This window comes from Musca domestica, unplaced genomic scaffold, assembly GCF_030504385.1.
Source record: "Musca domestica strain aabys unplaced genomic scaffold, Musca_domestica.polishedcontigs.V.1.1 44, whole genome shotgun sequence".
Classification (NCBI taxonomy): domain Eukaryota; kingdom Metazoa; phylum Arthropoda; class Insecta; order Diptera; family Muscidae; genus Musca; species Musca domestica.
The window spans coordinates 6156775-6181422 of record NW_026712334.1 but is presented as its reverse complement, the minus strand read 5'-3'; the positions used below and the strand labels follow the sequence as shown (position 1 = coordinate 6181422).

The window sequence follows — 24648 nt, the reverse complement described above, 5'->3', positions numbered from 1 at the left end:
ATTATCTTGTATTTCAGTGATACCCGTGAAGTACAGAAGTGCGGCTATTACGTGCGGGTAGTTTTAAGAATTCGTTTCGTTCGATTTTGTGTTAATATTTTCGATGAGTGGTAGATACCTTCTCTAACTAACTACGACGACTACTGCTGCTGCTAGTTTTGTTTTAATAACCCATCTAAATAAATGCTCAAATATAGTGCTTAAAAATTACAATAACAAAATTAGTGCGGAATTTTTAAAGCAGCATTTTGGTATTTTTTTATGGAAAAAAGTAAAACAGAGTAAAATATTAACCGAAAAAGCCATCCTATTTTAAGAAAGATTGAAAAACAAAGGAAACGAGAATTAAAACACACTCATACCTACACATCGGCATAACGAAGAAGAGTGCAAGAGAAGAAGTAGTGTGTGGTACAAAAAAGCTAAAAAAGAAAACAGAAACAAAAATAACATCAAGTAAAACACCGACCAACTAACCGACAGGTAAGGGCCAAACGTCAATGACTTGCGAACCAAAAAAATTATCTAAAATATCTTATAAATATCGGGGAAAGGAATGGAATTTCCTGAAAAAGTTCAAGAAAATAACCATTGGCTGAGGCGGTGGTGGGGTTTCCCCCATCGTCATCTGAGTGATTGAAATAAAATCAAGCCTGGTGATTGCGAAATCACTTTGAAGAAGAAAAAAAGTTAAATGAATATCGAATAGAGATGTTAAATGAAATCGAAAAAAAAATGTATGATGAAGTAAGTGTGAAATTGGAATAAAAAATATGACGCATTCAGGGCAGCAGTAATTGTTGTAGCGGCAGCCGCAATTCTTCAATAGCCAGAAACAACAACAGAACCAATTGTAAAAAACATGTAATAATGATTTAATGTGTCGCCTTGCCGAAAATCCCATAAAGCTGTTTGAGGGTGTCGGTGTGTGTGTGTGCGAGAGCAAGTTTTTTTATGTTTCTCAAAATTATCTAAAATTGTATTTTATGCTGTAAGGTAAACGCAAACACAAAATCGATGTCGGTGTCTGGTGGAAAACACCAAACATAAACTCACAAAACTGAACAAATTTTTATTGAATTGCATCATTTGTTCGAGTCCAAGTGAATCTTTGAACACTGCCACCAAAAACAACACATTTACCGACTCATTGTCCGTCGAGCACAACGACAACGACGACCATCCATCCATAACACACATTATTTGAACATCGATCCACCACATTCATTCATACAAATAGATGGCTGAAGCGTGAGAGTACAGAGAGAAAGAGCGGGAGAGTAATCGACCGATATCCATAGTCCACAAAAACTAATTAAAAACTAAAACAACGCCAACAAAATTAATGAAACATTTTGAAATCATGAGACCCAAATGCGAAAAATGGGATATTGTGTTTAAGAAGGGTCTAATATGATTTGCGGAATATTGGGGCATAACTCTGATGCATCAATTATAGAGCTGTAAAAAGGTGATTTTCCATTTATATAAGGCCTATGTAAGGTTTTCTCTCTACAGTAGACTTATAAATGTAATTTCGAACATTTAAAACCTCTTGACGGAATTCAATTTATACGAGATCTATTGGTTTTTTAATTGTAGAAAAGTTACCTTAGGACCTCCATTTATACAAATCCTATAGAAACTCTACTATATTTCTTAAACACAAAACGTAAGCGGTACAGTTGGAGCTGCTGGGACAATGAGCTGAAAAATCAATTTTAGAATTGACATTTTTAATTAAAAACGTATTCACATTTATTAAAAATTGCTTAAAAAACATACCCATATTCTTTCCATTCCATGATGTCTACGTAATAAGCGAGACACAACCAATAAGGCAGTACAACTTCAAAGGAACTAGGAAAAATGCAACTCTGTACCACAGCCTTATTGGGTCCAATAGACTTTCAAATCAAGGTACAGTAGGTTTTGTTTACATTGCATTTTTTGCAAAATGTTTATTTCGAAAAGAATGGTAAAACATAAATGGAAAATTTGTGTTATTTTACAAAATTGAATCCAAGATAAAAGGAAAATATTTTTTATCAAAAAATTGTAAAATGTATTACCCAATAAATTCTAAAATGCGAATTTTTGTTCAACTGAATTGGAAAGTGTTTTTTTTTTTTCAAACAATAAACACACAAAGAAATTGTGTATATATTTTGACAGCACAGGGGCGCTAAAAAATTGTATTTTGGAGGTAGCTTTAGGCTATGGGAAAGTTTTACAAAAAACAAAGAAAAAACGAAGTTCTGGTATAGGAAGCAGTGCGAACTCCAAATTTTCGAATTTGAAATAATTTTAGAGAAAGGTGGGGCAAAAATTGTCAAAATACCGAATATCAGAAGGTACAGTTATATGTGAGCTATACGAAAATGAGGACCCATTATAAAGTCCAAATACCAAATTTGGACAAATTCCGGTGAAAACATTAATACAAATCATGGAAATACCGACTATTTGGAGCTACAGTTATATAGCCCTACACCGCCAATTATCTGCAGAGCGGGTGGTGCCTGTTACGAACTACAAATATCGAATTTGAAATAATTCTGTTGAACAGTGTGACTACTATCATCCGTTATATGGGGGCTATACGAAGATGTGGATTTGTGTAGGCAATATTCATTCATAAGAGGTAATAACAATTATAAACTACAAATATCAAATTTAAAACATTTCCCATGAAAACCGTCAAAATACCTAATATATGGAGGTATAGTTATATGGGGTCTATACCAAAACTTGGACCTATATATACGGTTTTCTGTAAGAATATTTCCCACATACTGGAAATACATGCAACTATTTACAGCAAATTTGGCTTTTTTAAAATTGTGTCTAAAACAACTTTAAACCTGCCGGTACAGATACATGGACATATATAAAAACGTGGACCTATATAACCCATTTTCAATACCAAAAGACCTGCAGACCTAAAACTCATCTGAGTAAAATTCTATCAACCTACATCATTTCGTTTCGTACGGGCGGAATTTTATGCGGATCAAGAATATATACACTTTGTGGGGTCTAAAATGTATATTTCGAGATGTTACAAACGGATATACCGCCCATACTGAAGTCGTGACAATTCAGGAAAATGTACGAAATCTTTAGTATACGCTTTCCTAAATTTCGACCAGTGTCTCACGAATAAATACCACATGTTATGCAAGTCAAGATCTGGCTTTTTGGACAGAAAAAATGGATATTATCTCACGGTAACGGCCACCATTTACATTTTGAAGAAGTACGGTCCAATGATGCCACCAGTCCCTCAACCGCACCAAACTCAGATTTTTCTGGATTCATTGGTAACCTTTGCAATGTTTCTGGCATATCTTCGCTCAAAAATCGACAATTCTGCTTATTTATGTAATCATTGTGCCAAAAATGAACTTCGTCGCAAATGTCAGAAGCGAGCTATGATCTTTTTTAACAGAGCACGTATTTTGATAATAAAATTCGATGATTTTCAAGCGTTGTTCGTTTGCAAGACGAATTATGGTAACATTATAAACCAAAAAAAGGTTTTTGACAGTGAAACAAAACACGAAACGGGCGTGAGCTGCTTAAACCAGTGTATCCAAAAATATAGAATCAAAAAAAAAACCGGTATAAATTGAAGATCTGTAGAATTTTTTTTAAAGGCCTACCGAAGATCCACCGCTTACAGATGTCCCTTCTTTGGAAAATAATTTCGTCTGTAGCATGCCCACAAGAAGCCTTCTTTCTGAATACCTACAGCAAGCCTTTCTATCGCAGGAAATTCACAAACTTTTAAATTTTTATTCAAAATATTCAATTTAAACAAAAATTGAAACATTAAAATTTAATCAATTCGCCTAATATTTATTCACCAAACAATAAAAATAACTAAATTCAAATTTAATTTAGCAACTTTTTCTTTTTTGGCTTAGCACAGGCTTGTGTTCAGTTGTTGTTGTTTTTTTTTTAGATTTGTAGATTTGTTTACATAAGATACTGGTGTTGTTATTGCTTTTAAAATGCTAATGTTGTTGTTACTCTGATGATTTCGATGAATTGCTAAGAATTTGCGATCGTTGTTTTTTAGTAGCATATTTGGAATATTAAGGCGGCAATGAAATTGAGGGAAGGTCACCCACTCACATAGATGAATTTATTTCGTTTTTGTGTTTTGAATTTGTTTATTTTTTTGTTGTCAGTTGTTGTACACGTTCCATGTTTGCGGCAAAGAATTTAGAAAAAAAAGTTATTCAATTTTTGTTTATACCTTAGCGAATGAATAATGCGCAATGATGGAAAACATTGCTTCATATTGGGCGTTTTTTTTTTTAAATTCTCAGAGAACTGGATGGGAGAGAAAGAGCTGGCGCAAATTGTTAGATCGTCTTTTAATGAAATATTTATTGTTTGCCGAATGCCAGTGAAAAATTGCCATGTTTGTTGTTTTTTGGTATTCGCTCAAAACAAAAAGGGAAAATATTCATCATACATCCTACTCGGGGAATCGCCGTATACATGTCAGCGACTCTCTTTTTTTACTTTTTTTCCTCTGATATTGAATTAATTAACTAATAAAGAAATGCAAAATTGAAAAATATATCTATATTCCAATCCAATCTATTGGAATTGTTATTGCGTTTCAACAACTTTTTTTCCTTGTTTGCATTTGTTATTAGTGATCTGCAAATGGAGGGGAATATATTACGCGTCGTGCAGCCATTATATCAATTATCAAATTCCAGAGACCATTGTAATTTTTTGTATTTATTAAGAACATATATATGTAAGTGATACGCAATTAGGATGTCAGACAGACGAACTTCAATTTATCGACGAAAATCTAAAAGCCGGAGGTTACTTAGCTAGTGGTAAAAATAACAAGATCGAAACGTATCACAAATCAAAAAATTTTAAATCAAAATTCTAATACCTGCGTGAAGTTAAAAAACGTTACCTTATTTTTCAAAATTACAAAAGGGATAATAAATCCCAAATCCTGGAATTCACACTATTATAAAAAACAACAGTAAGGAAAGGTCAAAAGTCGTGTCGCGCCGACTATATGAAACCCTACACCACTATGCGTAATTAGTAGAACTCACGTACCAAAAAAAATATATATTGGGAATCTATGTAAAGTAGATCATACCAAATATGAACCAAACAACATTGCTGTATAGTACATGATATGACTCCGATAAGGATTATATTAAAAAAATATTTATTGGAGCAATAGATACAGGGTAAGATGAAAAAACTGCAACCAACTTCAGACTGCTGTCATTTCTAAGCCATTCGTCTGACCGCTGTTAAAATTTTTCCAGTGACAGCTTATTATATTGTTCAAAAGCGTACAAAAGCATTTGAGTGATAATTTTCTAGGAAAAAATTTATTCGTGATGGAATTCAAGCGTGATAGTGCGATTTCTTTATATTTGGCTGTAAAACCATAACGATAGCCACGTTAGAGCAATCCAGAATTTACATGTGAATAAATCTTTTGTGTCTCGTACCATCGCTAGTTACCGTGATACGTAGCCGACGTCAAGAAAGTGGACGGAAGAAAACAGCAACATGAGTAGAAATGGTTCGAAAAGTAAAAAAGCGACTTGATCGAAATCCGCGTGACCTAAAAATGGCTCGTAAGCTAAACATATCGCAATATTCCATTCGGCAAATATCGAAAAATGAGCTCGGTATAAAGCCGTTGAAATTCAAAAAAGTGCTGGAACATACACCGCAACAGAAAGAAAATAGACTCAAATGAGATAAAGAGTTGCTTCGCTTGGCCGAAAGTGGTGAACTGCCTTCTTTGGTTTTCTCCAGTGAGGAAACATTCGTTGTCCAGCAGTTTGTAAACAAACAAAATAAAAATATGCACCTTCGATTGGCCACCAGAACTCAAGCGCCGGCCATCATGATGGTGTTGACCGCCATAACAGCCGATGGTCGCTCTCCGCTTGTATTAATCGACCGTGGCATCAGAATAAATGCCACCCAAGAATGGTTACAAAATGAGGTTCCTCGCTTCATTTCCAGCCCACAATGGCCACCAAAATCTCCGAATAACAATCCTTTGGACTATTGTGTCTGGAGTATTTTGGAAAGCAAGGTTGGCACTAAAAAATACCAAAGTGTCGATCACCTCAAGCAAGCGCTTCGCCGGGAATGGGGCAAAAATACCGCATAGCAACATTCCGGCAGCGTGTGACGGTTTCATTGGCCGTTTGAAGGCCATAATTCGTGCCAAAGGTGACCAATTCGAACAAATCTAAACTTATTCTAAAATTTGATGCTATACTTTTGAACTTGTTTCACTAATAAGTCGGCAAATATTTAGAAAAAAAAAATAAAACGAATTAATTTTCCATTTTACCACCATCACCACATTTTACGCTGTTCGCTTCCGGTGTTGAACCCGCAATCTTAATACTGCGCTTTGGTTACAAATAAAAAAGGTTTGTTTGAAGTCTCACTTCAAAATCAACAATCCGTCGCATTTTGTTAAGTCTTCGGTATATTTGTTACCGTTACTCATTGAGAAAAGTATGTTATTTGTCTGTGAATTTTTAGAAATAACCCATTATTTCAAACGTCCTAGTAATGCAAACTGTAGTTTGTTTACATTACTCTTTAATGGGCAATTCGGCTTATACAGCTCCCAAGTTTTTTTGCTGGCAATACCTAAAATTAATTTCCATTTTGCATTGATTTCATGTCCCTGCACTGTTTCCGAAAAATGCCTTTTTTTGACACGAAAATTATTCATTACTTCAAAATACACTTAAGGTGCATAAATTACTTTACAAATAAATACAAATAGCGATGACAGAAAAAACCACAATTAAAACTACATCAGTTCTGACCGGGTGGTAATGCGACATTCCTACAACCATATGTACACCACTTTCACATTTGGTGGTGTGTAGGATTTTTTACCAAAAAAAAAACACCAGCAAATTATTGATAGCATCCAACTAAAAACTTGATTATATTGTCTAACCAGTTTTGTTCAAAGAATAGAAAGTTAAATGCTATTGCACAGCACCCTTCTCTCTTTCCTGCTTGGCGCTGTCATCAAAGTTTATTTTTATAATGTTTATCGGTCGGGCTGAAAGAATGAAGTAATGTCAGACCAATGGAAAAAATTCTCTTATCCCCCTGGTAGAACCAGCTATACTTTTCGATAAGTCATCTATATACACACACACACACACAAATCATATTTCATTTCACTTACTGCAGTGTTTTAAAATTCTTCTTTTCCACCGTGTTCACTTTCTTTTATTTTCTTTCGTGCCTTTTTGGTTTAAATCTTACACCAATACAGAGAGACTCGCACTCACGTATATACATATATTGTAGGACAGTGATGTGGAATGGAAAAAAAATTGGAAATAACTGATTTGGAACTTTTCAGATGAAATCTGGGCAATACAATTCCATGAAAAATATTGAAAAAATATGGTCCGTGGTGGATCTTAAATTTCTATCTTATTTCTTAGAACCAGAGCATGTGCAATTTTAACCACTGTACACAACAACTAGTAGCACCTATACGCTTGAAATTCTAACCTTATCAGTTTACGGTTATTTCTGTAGCGACAGCAACAACACCCATGAAATACGAGCAACAAAGTAAAAGAGAGAAAAACAAAACAAATAAGCGATAAAAAATGTTTAGAATTTTGAAAAGTAATAAATGATTGCCAGTAATTAGGCAAACGTGTTAGATAAGCAAAATTGTTTGATCTGCATATTGTGTGTGCTGCAAAAAAAAAAAAAAAAAAAGAAAACATAACAATACGTGAGGTCTACAGTGTAAAATAACCACATGTACCTTTATTGTGATCTCGTAGACAAACCATGTGTTAATTTGGGGGAAACGGATATGAAATAGGAAATGTGGAATATATGATTCATAGATTTTACAGGTAATGTATCCACGTCGTGTGCAAGAGGGTTTTCTTCAGAAAATCAACAAATATGCCAAGAATCTAATGCATATATAAAGACCACGTCTGAAGATAGGAATATTTACTGTTAAAAATACATACCTATATCGCATTATTGTATCACAGATAGTAAAGCGAAACTCCGGAATGCCTGACCACGTGTTAGTGTTAGTGCTGAACGAGTAAAAATTCACTGGAAATAATAATTTGATCCTTAATAAGACTTTGAAAAAAAAATTATTTTTTCAAAAATTACAAGAAAAATTATGCAGATTATGAAAGTAGAGCTAAACTAGTTAAAAAGAATAAGTAGGTTTTGCCGAAAGATATATACCCTCAGCCAATGTTTGATTATTAAAATATATTTTGTCTTTTGTTATGATTATTTAAACTGTTGACCCTCAATAGAATAGGTTCCAAAGGAATAGTCCAATATCGTCCATTTCGTATAGGACCTAAATAAATATGATATAAATATTGCAACGTGCAGGTTGGGACTATATCGATTACTTCCTTCACTTTATATGAAACATGTGATAATTTTTTGGAAAATGTTGAAATGTGTGTGAGGTGCCAGATATAATCGACCGAAGTATTCCATTTTCATACTTCATCTAAAACAGATAAAAATATTGTTATGGGTAAAATTACATTTGCTTCGCAAGTTATGAAGTTTTGAAAATGTTCGCAGATACTACATACCATCTTCACAACAGATCTTGTGTAAGCAAAAATGTTTGTATATGTAAATGTAATTAGTGATTTCACTATCTTTGAGCGTTTTGTTTTTCAAAATCTTGAACCCTATGTGGGCGAGGTACCAAAAGAAATAAGGCGATCTCTACCATCTATATAACAGATTTTGTGTTGATGAAAATATTGAGATGTAGTAAGTCTGAATGGAATCGTATGTTAATTTCGCGTTTTATGAGCTTCATGGATATTCAAAATTTTGACCCTTTGTGGAGGTAGCACCAGAAGAAGTGGACCGATATATCCCATCTTCACAGCAGATCTTTAGTTAGTAGAAATAATGGTATGTGTGAAATATGATGAGAATCGTATATAGAAGGGAAATATAGGGAAATAGAATATAGTGATGTGTATAATTTGAAGAAAAACAGTCTTTTATATCACATTTTATAAAAGTTATAATTATTCAAAATGTTGACCCTATGGGGGGAGGTACTTGATGGAGTCAACCGATATTGTCCATTTTGGCATCTGACGAAGCACTGATAGAAATATTAGGATTAGGATTATTAGGAAATCAGATTATCCTTTCTCTTTCTGTGGGGGAGGTACCAGAAGGAGTGGACCGGTATTGCCCATTTCCGAACTCGATATAAATTTGATAATAATATTACGAGGTACCAAGTTTAGATAAAATCAGATACTCCCTTCGAGAGTTATCGACTCTAAATGTCCTGAAACGGAATTGGTCCAAAAAGAGACGTCATGGCCTCTCTAACCATTTGGCTGAGGGTATAAAAACAACTTGTTGCATTTGTTATTGTTAAATTTTACAAAGCTCTAGCTCCAGGGTTGTGTTTTTCAGATTTAATCATTCTGTCCTACCTTGTAACTATTGTACCATGGCACTACTCGTTTGTATATTTAAACCAGCTGAACCCGGTGCTCTTAGCTACCCCTTTGATTTTAAATGCATTCAAAATTGCATATACGAATATTTTTTTGGATTAAAAAAAATAATACAACAAATTCAAAAGTTAAAAAAAAACGTAATTATTGTAATACTTTAATGCGTAAACAAACAAATAGCTCGGTCTACCAACGCGGGAACATGCCAGGAACAGCTGACCATGAGAAAAGCAAAAAAAACATGCCAAAATTTAGTCCGCGTACACGAAGAGTTTGTCCTTCGGATTTATTTCGGATGGCATTTCTCTTGCTTTAGAGAATTAAAGGTAATAATCGTAGCAATGCAAAGGTGTTGTGGGTCAATGCTTTTTAATAAAACCATTATCTGAACCGATTTCAATAAAATTTGACAAAATTTAATTTTATACCAAATTCCACCACACCTTGCATATTTAATTGAAATTGGAGGTACATACCGCGTTTGGTGCATCAAATATCTAAATTGGCCGAGAATATATATATGGCAGCTTAAATCTTAACCAATTTCCAAAATTTGTCAAATTTATTATGGTTACCAAATTCCGCCACACATCTGAATTTCATAGGTCCGAACATTGGTCCGTACAATTGGTACATAACATACATGAATTCGGCCGAAATATATGTATAGGAGCTATACCCAAACCTAAACAGATTTCAATATAAATTGGCAATTTTTTTTTGATACCAAATTTCGTGTCTCTTTCTGAATTTCATTGGAATCGGACAACCATATCGAGTGGCGTGCATCAAATATGTAAAATCGACCGAAGATACATATGGGAGCTATATCCAAATTCAAAGCCATTTGAATATAATTAGACAAACTTATTTTTGTACCAAATTTAGTCACTCATGCCAAATTTCATTGGAATCGGACATACGTACCGTGTTTGGTGCATCAAATAAACGAAATCGACAGAGAATATATATGGGAGCTATATCCAAATCTGAACCGATTTCAATGTAATTTGACAACTTTATTTTCTGATCAAATCCCGTCACACATTCCAAATTTCATTGGAATCGGACATACGTACCGTGTTTTGTACATCAAACAAACGAAATCGGCCGAAAATATATATGGGAGCTATATCCAAATCTGAACCGATTTCAATATGATTTGACATTCCAAATTTGGAGACTGTATCTGCAATCGATCAATAGATATGTGCATATAAAATCTAAATTTTCGGGAGGTACCTCCGATTCTGATGCCATATTTCCAGTTCCAAGTGGAATTTCAAATTTTTTTATAGCCTATGTTACTTTCAGGCAATGTTCTAGTATACTTGAAAATTTTTAGGAAAATCTGTTCAGCGGGATTCGAGTCCATAAATTACCAACAAACAAACAAACATTTTCCTCTTTTATAGATATAGAAGAGGAAGAAGAAGAAGAAGTTATAAGATGTGTTCGCAGTAAAACTCGCAAGCTAAATAAAGAGAACACTCACAAATATGGCGTTCTGTTTTAGTAGTTTTAGTAGTAGATAGACAGTTTAGAACGTCATTAATAAGGTGAAGTTGGCCGAGTAAACAATAGTAACATGGTTGCCAGCTTCTGATTAGGTAAAACGTTGATTTTGAATTGCCGTCTAATGGTGGCATTTTTACTATATTTAGATTCCCGTATTCACTGAGCAAAGTAGTGTCCTCAGAGCGTATGTAACCTTTTTCTCCTTTAGTAGTTTTACCATTATCTGGGTTGTGAATGATTCCCAATGGTGTACGGTTTGAAGATCAAGTACAAAAATGTATATAATAATTTCCGCGATGAGTAATATTTCTAAATCAAATCTTATATCAGTGGGTTTGGGGAAAATCCACCCACCTGTACCACCCTCAACACAATAGCCACATTTAAACAATAAACATTATGCCCACCATCACATTGAGTACACATCAAATAAGAACTTACGATCGCACGTGATTTAGAAAATTTCCATGAGAATTTTTCTGATGATTCGACTTTTCCTCAGAGCGTATGTAACATTTTTCTCCTTTAGTAGTTTTACCATTATCTGGGTTGTGGATGATTCCCAATGGTGTACGGTTTGAAGATCAAATACAAAAATGTATATAACAATTTCCGCGATGAGTAATATTTCTAAATCAAATCTTATATCAGTGGGTTTGGGGAAAATCCACCCACCTGTACCACCCTCAACACAATAGCCACATTTAAACAATAAACATTATGCCCACCATCACATTGGGTACACATCAAATAAGAACTTACGATCGCACGTGATTTAGAAAATTTCCATGAGAATTTTTCTGATGATTCGACTTTTCCACCGATTTGTTTACACTATTGTTTTTTATAATTAATATAATTATTTTTTGTAGACATTAAAAATTCATTTTCAAGTACAGTCGGACCAAAGGTTGTTTTTGCGGTATTTATTTTTTATATAAAAAACGTTTACAAAATGTAAATAAATTGTTATTGGATGTGGATTATAATAAGTAGAATAAATAAATTTTTTATATATGCTTTTTGTTAAAGGGGAATGCATTCCCTCCCGTACATCCCATCCTACAACAGTGCAGTATTGTTTGGAAAAGTTATTATCAAAAAGATGTAGAATTTTAGCAAGAGGGACAAATAAATTTGCAACTACTCAAAATGACATAAATAAAATAAACTGTCAAAGAGAATTTAAAAACAATTATAGTTACTTGAACATTAAAAATCATAAGCGATAATAATATTTCTGGAAAGAAATCTGAAAGGATGATTTCCCGCTTTTAACTTTCACGCAATTTTTACAAAATAACGGATTTTCCTCGATTTTTTAATAAATTCATTATTTGCCAAAAGATTGAACGATTGGGTGCAAGCATCTAATGGAGTTTATAAAAAAATATTACGATGTTTAATCAACGCTACATATGACAGATAGCAAGACCGTTATGGTTTTTTAAACATACCACATAGGAGAAAATCGCAAGTCATACCGAAGGCTCACTACACAAAAAAATTTAGGAGCATAATGGTCCTCTTTCCAACTATTTAGAGGTTTATATAAATCAGCGTTTAATCCATACCCGAACCGACTTAAATAACTAAATTTGCTGGAAACCAAGATATCTCAAGAAAAAATAATTTCCTGAGATCAAGATAAAAATATGAACATGTGGAAAAATTTAAAAATCTTAAGTTTTTACTAAACTATATTCTCAAAATACACATGCCCTCTAATGCCATGTTCACATTGTACGTGATTTTCTCTATTCGACATTGTTTTCAATAATTACAGGGAAATAGATTATGAAAGTAGAGCTTAAAATAGAAGTATCGCAAAGTACCCAAAGGAGGGCTTTAGGTTTCCCCTTTTCTAACTTTTTTGACATTTTCGGATTAAGATTTCTTGAAATTCTTGCAAAAATACAGATAATACTATTTAGTACTAATTTTCAAAATAAAAAAAAAATACTTTTGCACGGAATCGTAACACTTCAAAATATTCTACTGTTTATATAGGTCCTACAACACATCAAAAGTCTAAATTTTACCAAGACAATAGGAATTCATAGATATCAAAAACGCATTTTAGGGTTAAAGTCGTACTTGATATGAGTACGCGCAAAATTCTGATACAACATACCATTTTAGAAGGATGACATCAAAGAGAGCAAGTTAAAAAAATACGCTCCACCATTTCGACGGATTTGGAAATTTTCAAAAAATTAAATCCATTAAAAATTCTAGTAAATCTTAAAAACACCTAATATAGCCGTTAAATTAGGGTCTAAACGACGTGGACCTACATATGCATTGTTGTCAAAAGCCATTACCATATTCAAATTTGAAACTTGAAATAAACTATGAATAATGTAGCTAAAATTATCAAAATTGCGTATATAGGGTGGTACCGTTACATCGGAGCTATACGAAGACCTGTTTTGCATGGACAATTTTCAGTCACAGCCTGTAGCATCCATTACTAACTACAAATACGACATTCTAAACAATTTCGGTGAGTATTGTATCTAAAATCGTCAAAATACCGAATATAATATGCGGCCTATACGAAGACCTGGTCCTGCATAGACAATTTTCTGTCATATGTATTACGAACTTCAAATACCAAATTTGAAATAATAACAGAAAATAACAGAGCAATAATTTCGAAACAATTACTTTCCCATTTTTTTTTTTTTTAATTTATTTCAAGTTTTTTCACCTCACTGTTCAATGACGTTCGTTTAGATCTTATTATCAATTCTAGACAAAATGGTCATGGACTGCAGTTGGCATTATGCATTTTGACAGCAACAACAACACACAGCTGCAATAACACAAGTTCAACGTTTTTGCCGATTTGTCTGAGAGCATTGTGTGGATTATTGTTATTGGTGTGCCTGCTGACAGTCAAAAAAAGAACAAAACTACAAACACATCCAACAACAGCAACAAAATAGTATTGCAATTGCTGAGTCATTACACAATATTTGATGAAATTCGCCAAATCATTGCTAATGTCAGAAATTGTCATTCCATTTGCAATTTTCCACTTGTTTTGCACTTTTTTAATTGAAAACAGAATAAAAACATTTAAAACTAAAGACGATTTGTCATCGAAAAAGAAAAGTCAGAGAAGAGCGTACGCTATAGTAGACTCTATTTCCATGTGCAATGTTTACCGCAAAGAAAAATGAGTTTGTGAGAAAGACTGAAGTTCAATGAGGTAATTAGCCATCTCTCTCTCTTTCGCCGAAAGTTACTTTTCTTTGCAAATGTCTTTTATAGTAAAAGACTTTGTTGGTTTTTCTCCCATTTCGGAATTTTTCAATAATTTTGTAATTACTTTGGCATTGCAGCCCATATGTATATCCTAAAATAGCATAAAAAACATAGCATTGCCTTTAAACTTCTTGGAGCTGATATCGAAGTTAAAAACTGTAGCTCCTACTACAAAATCAAATTTGACGCAGATAAACATTTGCAATTTTCCAGCTATTTATAATTGAGTTCCTCTTTCTCGCAAATTTCTTGTTACGCTCTCTGTTTCCCTCGCTTTCAGCGTAATTTACATAAATGACCTTTATTAATTGCACATAAAAGTACTTCTCCGAATTGCAGGAAATACAATTCAATCTGGAAAAAGAGATTAAGCTCTATTGCCGTCTCCCACTCTCTTTGCGACTTTTCAATGATGTATTGCAGGGATGGAAATGTTTTTCAATATTATATGTTGGTATTCATCAAATACCATTTACAAAAGGCTTTGTATTGACCTTCTGTGGATGGAAAACTATGAGTAGGTAACAAAGTTTGAATATAGGATAATGATACTTTTTCCGATATCAAAAGGAAAATACGTTATTGTAGTAATATTTTTAGATTGTGGAACAGAGCATGTATATTAAAGCATGTTCTTATTGCAATTTAAATTACGTAGTTCGCTCTCAAAATTACGCATAAAAATCCATGCTTAACATTCTTAAAAATTAAAGTTTAAAAGTATCGTAAAATGCTCAAAAATATTTATATAAATTCACGTTTAATTTGTTTCAAAAATATTTATTTAATTTTACGCATGGTAAAATTAAGTAGATAAAGTCATTTCGAATAAGCATATCCATATTTACATTTTTTGTAATTTAATTGGAAACAGGTTCCCATCTATGAATTGTACATCTGACAATGAAATATTGTCAAATGAAACTTCCTTATTATACCATGAATCCATGTTGTTTTCCACGTTTGATTTTTGTCAAAAGAGATAAAAAGTATTTATAAAAATCCAGGTCTAAAAAATCAACGTTTAAACTTATTTTTTTCCTGAATGTAAAACAACTAAAAAAAGAGCTTCAACACTGAATTACCCATCTCTGATGCAAACACACGCAATGATGCATGCTGATGTTCTATGACGTCATTGATGCTTCTCCCACTCTTTTCACCTTTTCACAAAATGCAATGTTCAGCGTTTTCCGGCACGTGGACTGCGATGCCTTACCGTAAAACAATTTTGTTTGCTGTTGGAACTTGGATTACAATTTCTTAAAAAAAGGCGACTCCAATTACCAGCAAAGTTTTTGCCCATGTTCATATTATTTTTTCTTTTCTAACGAATTAGTTGCAGTTTTTTCCAGTCGTATGGTTGTGTGGGTGTTTAAATGAAAGTAAACAACTAAAATAAACTAAAGGTGATAATACATAAAAACGCTTTTTTTGACTGGTTTCGGCTGGCTTCTTCGTAAAAAACAACCTTCTTCGATCTAAGTCAACCTAAAACTCATTTGTTCTTCTACGAAGAAGCCAGCCGATGATTTAAGCCAGTCAACAGAGCGTTTTATGTATTCCCACCTTAAGGCCCCGTGGGCGCACTGAAAAAGACTCTGTTTGGTTCAACAGGAATCGTGTTTTAAGGAGCTAAAAGGGACTCAATATGGCCGAAATACTAGAATCAAATAAAGAAGTGTTTGTGTGCTTAGACAGTTTACTTGTTATATTCCTTTGAATTTAATTCTCACATACGCTCCGTTCTAGAACCTACAAGAATCTACTAGTTTTAAAATGTTTTTCGATATCATAAAGGAAAAATCAATTATCGTGGTAAACATTTTCACATTTTTGCAGTTCTGGAACTGGAGCAACAATTTCAATTGAAAATTATAAAACCGCTCTCGTATTCCAATTTAATTAGTACAATTACAACAAGAAATACGTTCCAATCAGAGATGGTGTCAATCAATTGAACACTTTATATTGATTGGACTTCGATCTATTTATAGGTTGATGATTCCGAGAATAAAAAAGCAATGAAATAATTCTCCGACAAGCAGTATGACCCGTCTTCTGGAGTTGTGGAAAATTAATTCGATGGGATAAATCGAGTTTACGTCAATGTAGAACTACAATTTGAACTGGGGCAACCTAATTCCTTTGATCTTTTACGAAAAGCCAACTGTATGTAAGACGCCAGATTGAATATCATGCGATTTATGACAGAAAAAATATCATTTATTATTCACCTTAACTTCAGAGACAGGGACATACAGGGATCTAGAGATCGATTTCTATTATAGAATAATTTTTAAGATATGAATACATAAAGCGCTTGCTTGACTGGCTTAAGTCATCCGCTGGCTTCTTCGGAAATGAACAAAGGAGCCTAGGGCCAAAATGAACTAAGTCAACCTAAAACCGAATTTGGGGAACCTTGTGAATTTGAACTATCTATTCCATTGCATATACCTCATGGAGAAATTTCTCTGTACAGGGTTCTGGAGATCAATTTCTAGCATAGGAAAACTCTTCAGGGACAGTGGCATATGTCAATAGAGAAATAAAGGTGGGAATACACAAAGCGCTTAATTTTTTGACTGGCAAAATTAAAAATCGAACTAAGTCAACCTAAAACTCCTTCGTTCATCTACGAAGAAACCAGCCGATAATTTAGGCCAGTCAAAAAAGCCTTTTAAGTAGTCTCACCTTAAAGGTGAGAGTAAATAGAAGGATTTTTTAAAGAATAGGAAAAAAAACAAAGGAGCGTAGGGCCATGAACTAAGTCAACCTAAAATTCCTTTGTTATTCTACGAAGAAGTCAGTCAAAAAATTCTTCGATACAGGGTTCTAAAGATCGATTTCCATTATAAAGAAAAATCTTCAGGCAAAGTGGCATGTTTCAAAAAAATATATAAATCCTCAGTAAAAAGTTTATCCTCAAGGCGTTTTTTTTAATTCTTCAAATGAGGATTGATTTTTTTATATAAAAAAATCCCAGCCGATAGACATATTTATTTTGTATAGAAAAAAAAAATCTGGAGAAAATTTAAAAAAAAACCTAAAATCCAGACATTTTTTTAAGAAAAAAATTCATCCTAAATTTCCATTTGCCACTTTACATGATTTCCCGAAGAATCAAATTTTTTTATTGGCAATAGTTAAAGTAACGGATAAAGCTTCATTCCCGATGGGAGGATGAAAAGAATCTCTTATGCCGCCTGACTCAAGAAAAACCATTTAAATGTCAATGATAATAAACCGCATTGAAGATGGTTGTCGCTCTCCTACCATGAATTGTGTGTTTTTGTTGTTGTTGTTGTGAAATTCCCTCCCTGCGGTTATAAATCTGAACACGTAACAATGTCACGTACGTACATAAATACATACATACAGACAATTAGGTTCTTATGCAATTAATTCCTAGCCGACATCCATTCATTTGTTCACTCGGCATTCAATTCCTGTAGTGTTGCATGGCATTGTGTCTTTACCACTTGGCACATTGACCTTCATCAGGGCGAGCTTGGAGAAAAGTGTGAAGGAGAATTTTTACACAATGAAAATGCCAAACACTTTAATACAAACAAACACTCACACAAATCCACTATAATTTGTTTACCCAGTGACATTGAAAAATGGTGATAAAAACCCTAGGAGGACCTGTTGCTGCTTAGCACGTGCATGAGTATTTGTTGTTATCGCTACAGTGCCCTGGTAAAGGACATTTAGGTGGGATGATATGTGTAAAAGTGGTGCAGAGCTCTTAACCTTGAAAAAGGGAAATAAGTACTCGTTCAATCTTGATTTTCATGACATTAACGAGGGTAATTCGACTATCCAAGAGAAAAGGAGTGTAACTGTTATAAAAGTCAAATAGAAAAATAAAATTATTTGCTGGGGGTAGAAGTATCAGAAGAATCTCTTAGCAGGACAAATTCCAGTCTAAAATTAATAGTTCTTTAAAATATATTAAAAATAAAATAATTCAAAATTTCTAACATCTTTCTTTTCCATCTCTATCTCTTTGCAGAAAATCCCCTGCCTGATCAAAACCCCAACACCGCAATAAACATTGAACGCCCCTGGCCAAGAATGTTCAAAATAGCAAAACCACCAAAGAGTCAAGGAGCTGCAATGCAGCATCATCGACAGCCCAAAACCACACCACTCGTGGACGACTATGAAATTTCCAATACGGTTCTTGGTCTCGGCATTAATGGCAAAGTTGTACAATGTACAAGCCGCACAACAAATCAAAAATATGCCTTGAAGGTATGTAAATTGACTGATTGAGGAAGTGCGAAAGAAGAATTAAAATGAAAACAATGCACGATTGAATTACATATTCGAATAAATCAGAATAAAATAGTAATTGCAACTGTGGTTTTAATACAGATTTAAATTTGACATTGCGCAATATGTTCGTTATTCAATATAGGCCAAAAAAACCATTCTCAGGTCTGAGGAATTTTTTTCTATATCAAAAAATAATCCTGATGACCATTTTTTCCATTTTGAGCCATTTTTAGGGCTAAGGATTTTTTTGTAAAAAAAATTGCCGCCCACACTAAAAGTGAAATTTCTGACCTAATTAATTGTTCCTCTGATATTCAAAATCAATTCTCGGTCTGAGGTTTTTTTCTATAGCCAAAAATAATTCTGATGAGCATTTTTTCCATTTTGATCCATTTTCAGGGCTAAGGTTTTTTTTGTAAAAAAACAATTTGTCGCCCACACTAACAGTGAAATTTGTGATCTAAATAATTGTTCCTCTGGCATTTATAATTTTATACATATTTATGTACACACATTGTCTAATCTCATTTTTTTTTTTTTCATTTATTTGATAATAATTTGCATTATTACTTTTTTCCTATTCAGGTGCTTCTAGATAGTCCCAAAGCAAGACGTGAAGTTGATCTACATTGGCGTGTCAGTGGTTGTCGTCACATTGTCAATATTGTTGATGTCTATGAGAATACCTATGCAGGCAATAAATGTCTTCTGGTAGTGATGGAATGGTAGGTAGTCAAATGCTATCACTTTATCATCGTCATGCTATTATCATGGCGCACACACTTTAACCAATAAAACATATTAATAAATTATGATATTTACACGTTATCTTCTTCAGTATGGAAGGTGGTGAATTATTCCAGCGTATACAAGATAATGAGGATGGTGCATTCACAGAAAGAGGTGGGTAAATGGGCAACTACTATCTGCAGAAGCAGCAGCGACAAAAAATACGTACATTATTGATATTGTAATTATGGTTGTTTTTCAGAGGCCGCTCAAATTATGCATGAAATCTGCGTCGCGGTTCATTATCTGCATAGCCGAGATATTGCACATAGAGATTTGAAACCAGAAAATTTATTATACACCTCTCCAAAACCAAATGGCATATTGAAGCTGACAGATTTTGGTTTTGCCAAAGAGACTCTTATAAAGGACACTCTACAGACGCCATGTTATACTCCATATTATGTGGGTAAGTGGAAATTGAATACCGTTTTGATAGTTTGTTTCTTTTATACCTAAAGCCGATTCATAATTGTAGTGAAAATTCTTATATTGTGCAGGGTTGGGCATATTTCACTAAATTTTTAGTACACTAAGAATTAAGTAATTAGTGGCAGTGCAATTAAATTTTCACTACCACTAATCCTTTAGTGGAAAAAAAGAAAAATTAAATTACGCTACCACTAACCATTTAGTGATATTTAAAAAAAAATTGCACTATCACTATCATTTAGTGAAATTAATAGTGCACTAAAATGTAGTGCATTAGCCCATCTCTGACATTGTGAACTTATGATTTCTACTCTCCGAAATTTGTTATACATTTGTTACCTCTATTCAGATTCTCAATGTCAAATAGAAATTAAATGCGGAAGGCAAGTACCCATTCCATGTGTAATTTTCGTCAAAAACCCCATGTATTTTTTCCTAGAACACTGAGAAAGAAGTTTAACTCCTTTTAAAAAACTTTTTTCTTGACACGATTGTATTCATTTCTATTGCTAAGTTTTCCCTCGTTATATGGTGGTCAAGTTATCCTTAGTTAGAAAACTAAGTTTTTAGTTTTTCAGGACAGACTCAAATGTTTCCTAAATTCATTACAGTAGTTTCCCTAATATTAGGAATATTATTGAGTACCCAGCGAGAAAACGTAATTTAGTGATGGTATAATCGTCTAGACAGCCTCTCTGTTACAAGTCTTCAGGTGAAGTCTATAAAGACTTCCTGTTCTAAGTCTTCAGGTCACAAACTCCCTCCTTCAGGTAGTTCATAACGACTCCCTACTACTTCAGGTCGTCTATACAAAATCCTAATCTTTAAAGACCATAAAATCATCAAATAAGGTCCCCATCGTGCATTAAAACTCGTTTCTCGTAGAAACACTGCTTGTCTTTAACGATTCCCTTTAATCTCGGCTCGACTTTAATAGTTCGTCTATTAAAACTCGTTATACCTCGTCTACTGGATAAATCAGATTCTTTTGCTCGTCTTTACAAAAGCCATGCTCAGATTGTCTATAAAAACACACTTTAAAGATTTCCTTAAATTTCCTCTTAAACAATCTTTATGTATGATTCCCTCTCTTTTTCTTACAGCTCCTGAAGTTTTGGGCCCTGAGAAATATGACAAGAGTTGTGACATTTGGTCCCTGGGTGTTATAATGTACATCCTATTGTGTGGCTTCCCACCATTCTACAGTAACAATGGTCTGGCCATTTCACCTGGCATGAAGAAACGCATTCGGACCGGACAATATGATTTCCCAAATCCAGAATGGAAAAATGTTAGTCAAGCGGCCAAAGACTTAATTAAAGGCATGTTGAATGTTGATCCCAGTAAACGTCTGACCATTGAAGAGGTGATGCGTAACAAATGGATTGCCCAGTATACAGAAGTACCACAGACGCCCTTGTGTACGGGACGCATGCTGAAGGAGGGCGAGGAAACATGGCCTGAAGTTCAAGAAGAAATGACCAGATCACTAGCAACAATGCGAGTCGATTATGACCAGGTAAGGGACACTAAGGGGTTGAGTTTAACAGTTTTTATGTTTTTTTGTTTTTTTCTAGATGCACATTAAAGCTTTGGATAAATCCAATAACGCCCTGCTAAGCAAGAGACGAAAAAAGATTGAAGAAATTGCTGCTGCTCAAAATAAGTAAAAAAACAACAAAATAAGAAAAAAAAGAAGAATTGTCAACATACTATTTTTGTTGGTTTCATTTAAATGGTTGAATGCCCTATCCCGAAGAAAGGAAAAAAAAGAAGAAAATGCCGTTGAAACGTTTCTATGTAATAAGAAAACCATATTGTTTAAATTAATCCTTAAATTGATAACAAAGAGTTATAGTAATAATAATAACAATAAGCCACAAAACAAATCCTTAAAAATGTCCTTTAAAATTTTGCCATTCAGCTAGCTATAAGATAATAACGCAGAAAAAATGTGTATTCCATAGCTTCCCTTAAGATTTAGTTAGCATTAAGAATTTTGTTTATAAACTTGGTTTCAACTAGGGCTGAGGAAATCAATCGAAACTCCGAAACTCTTACCTTGTCTTGTGAGACATTCAATTTATCATGTCTTTTGACTCTTACAACATTTAAAACCTCTACAAAATGCAATTATAACGTTTAAAATGGATTCTAGTTCCAGTCCATTATTAAGTCCAGTATTTGCATTAAATCCTGAGAAGAAAATCCTCGAGTCGTATTTTTAAACATTTTGCCTTCGGTATCATTTTTGAATCCAACGCCCTGGTTATAAACAAATTGGTCTAAATTTTGTACAGGCCATGCATTTTCAATAAAATAGCATATAAATGCTTAAAATTTCAAGTTTTGGAAAAGTTTTTATTTGACTTTTAAGTGAATTTTACAAGCAACAAAGAAGTCAAACTCATTTATTTATTTAATTTAAATCTGCAAAAAATCTGAGTTAGAATTAGTCCCACTAAAATAAAATCTTAAAGAAGTATTCCTGTAAAAGTCTAATTATAGATCGTTGATGTGAATGTCAAATAGTTTTTTTTTTTAATATCAACAGAAAAACGAAAACTAGGTTTTACAAAAGCCTTCAGTCTAAAATTAGGTTAGATTATATTAGATTGCAGATCATCAATAAATTTATTTTCAAGTTGCTTAAGTCTTTTGACGATGCTTAATGCTTAAAATATTTCATATCTGGTGTCAGGTTGACAAAAATATATATGAGAATATTTAAATGAGAATATATTTGTGATGGGGTTGTCATCTTCGCAGCGATTAAATCTTGCATTCCCTTCTAGCCTGTTTAACAGTTTGTATACCGTCTTAAAACATATCAATTTTTTGCACTATAGATAACATATGAAGGAAAATTATTTACAGCGGACTTCAGCTAAACTATTGGGTAGTTTTAAAAGCTTTCCCTGGATTTTTTATAAGCAAATAAAATCTGACTCTTATTATACCCATGAAAATACTTTAAACAGAAGACCGTTACAATTTTCAATCCCAATATACTCATTCATTTAGACTTCATTAAAGAAACTTGCCATGGATGCATTATCAGCTACATTTTACGGACGCCGATGTCCTAGATTATCAAACAGAACAGGTATTCTCAGACATGGATCCCATCTTGTCAGACATATATCCCAATATCATCAAAATGATTTGCTAAAAACATTTCCTGTCTATGCAAATTACCCAGATAAATTTACATATCCCTACAATCACTTTCTTCTCTTTCTCGCTTCTATATCTTTCCTATTACCAAAACTTTATTCTTCCTAGAATGGCACAATGGAGCAAAGGTGAAACAGCTGCCGACATTGATGCAGCTGCGAACCAAGCGATGCTGGTAGAATGTGTAATGTTATATTTAATAATACATAGTTTATTTCCTTGTATTGGAAAGTGGTCTATTTACTGAAGCAAAGGCCAGGATACGTGTGGTCTCATTTAAAGGATCTATTTAAGTTTTCGTTTTTTTTTCAAGTTCAAACTGAGTCCAATGTCATTTTCCTTACCAACCCTTGTTTCGATGATGAAGACTTAAATTAAGGTCTTTGTTTTATTTATTTATTTATTTATTTTTTTTTTTTTTTTGTTTAACTCATTTTTCCAAAATTTAAATTTTTTTTTCTAGTAGTTAGGTGAATGGCTAAAATCTTTTTTTACGTATAATAATATTAAGCAATTTAAACCTTTTATATACATTTATGTATGTACGTATATGATACATATGTTCATGTTTTTGCTTACTAATGGCAAACATATATGTAAGAGTAAATCAAAATTTTAAAGCAGAAAATATTTGAAATATATAAAATCGTTTTTTGGACGTACTATTACTTAGTTATTTAACTAACACATTTAAACTGAACTATTTTAATAACCTATTATTATTATTATTATTTTGTTTATGTCAAAGAAGAAACCAACTTATTCTTTACTATGTAAAAGCTTAAAAACAAATAACTTTGTAATTAAAATTAAAAAAATATATACATATAAAACCCAGTACTACGAATGAAAACAATAACAATAAAGTCAATATATTGAAGTTAACATTTGCTCTATAAATAAAAAAAAATAAAATAAATATGCAAAATTGTAACTAATGCAAAATGGAAATCAGTCAATGTAAAAGAAAAAGAAATGCAAGTTAGCACGCCATTTGCCGTCAGATAATTTTTAGTTTAAGTTAATCGCTATTAGGCTAGATTGCCAGCCAACAAGGGTAGTGTGAACCTTTATACATCCAATTGAGTTACATTTTTTGTATCAATGACAGAGCAAAAAAAAGTAAAGTATTTTTGTAGCTCTTTTAGCGCATCAAAAATTATATTAAAAAGAATACAATTAATTTTTATTAAAATAAAATTTGTATTTTATATATATAATTTTAATGGCCAATGATTTGCGGATGTGTTTGTAAGTGTTTGTTAAGATATTACAAAAATCCAAAAAAAAATATTAATATTTTTGTAAGTCGTTACAAAAATAGACATATATACAAAAAACAACATATTGACGTAGTTATTATGAAATATTACATATATATAAATAAAAATAAAATATACAATGAAATAAAAATAAATTTGGAAAAAAATATTGTTGATGATGTACATATTCCCGAGGGTTTGTTTTATTTTTCTAAATTACGTCGTCATTTTGAGCCTGCTGCATCACAGCATAGGTCAAGGTCAATTCGAGTATACGCAAGGTAGGTAGATGACATAAATGAATATTATAATATATTATATTATAATATAACAAAAAATTGTTTCAAATTATGGAC

General features: G+C 33.0%; 1 protein-coding gene across 2 annotated transcripts; it reads left to right on the top strand.

The window, feature by feature from the left end:
- On the top strand, nucleotides 1–24482 carry LOC101898240 (MAP kinase-activated protein kinase 2). 2 transcript variants are annotated; one of them, XM_059127380.1, is made up of 8 exons: nucleotides 1–483; nucleotides 13467–13578; nucleotides 18367–18608; nucleotides 19218–19357; nucleotides 19471–19535; nucleotides 19624–19830; nucleotides 20957–21372; nucleotides 21431–24482. In XM_059127380.1, exons 2-8 carry the CDS (start codon nucleotides 13509–13511, stop codon nucleotides 21521–21523), a joined length of 1233 nt encoding a protein of 410 aa, XP_058983363.1. In that variant the 5' UTR covers nucleotides 1–483; nucleotides 13467–13508; the 3' UTR covers nucleotides 21524–24482. The 2 variants fall into 2 exon arrangements, with proteins under 2 accessions (XP_058983363.1, XP_005176855.1); XM_005176798.3 differs by lacking the exon at nucleotides 13467–13578 and having other exon boundaries at nucleotides 2–483.
- The last annotated feature ends 166 nt before the right edge of the window (nucleotides 24483–24648 follow it).

Coding starts and splice junctions, on each gene's coding strand:
- LOC101898240 (XM_059127380.1), top strand. CDS start 13,509: ATGGACAATTTTCAGTCACAGCCTGTAGCATCCATTACTAACTACAAA. Junction 19,536..19,623: donor TGGTGCATTCACAGAAAGAG/GTGGGTAAATGG, acceptor GTTGTTTTTCAG/AGGCCGCTCAAATTATGCAT. Junction 21,373..21,430: donor TGCGAGTCGATTATGACCAG/GTAAGGGACACT, acceptor GTTTTTTTCTAG/ATGCACATTAAAGCTTTGGA.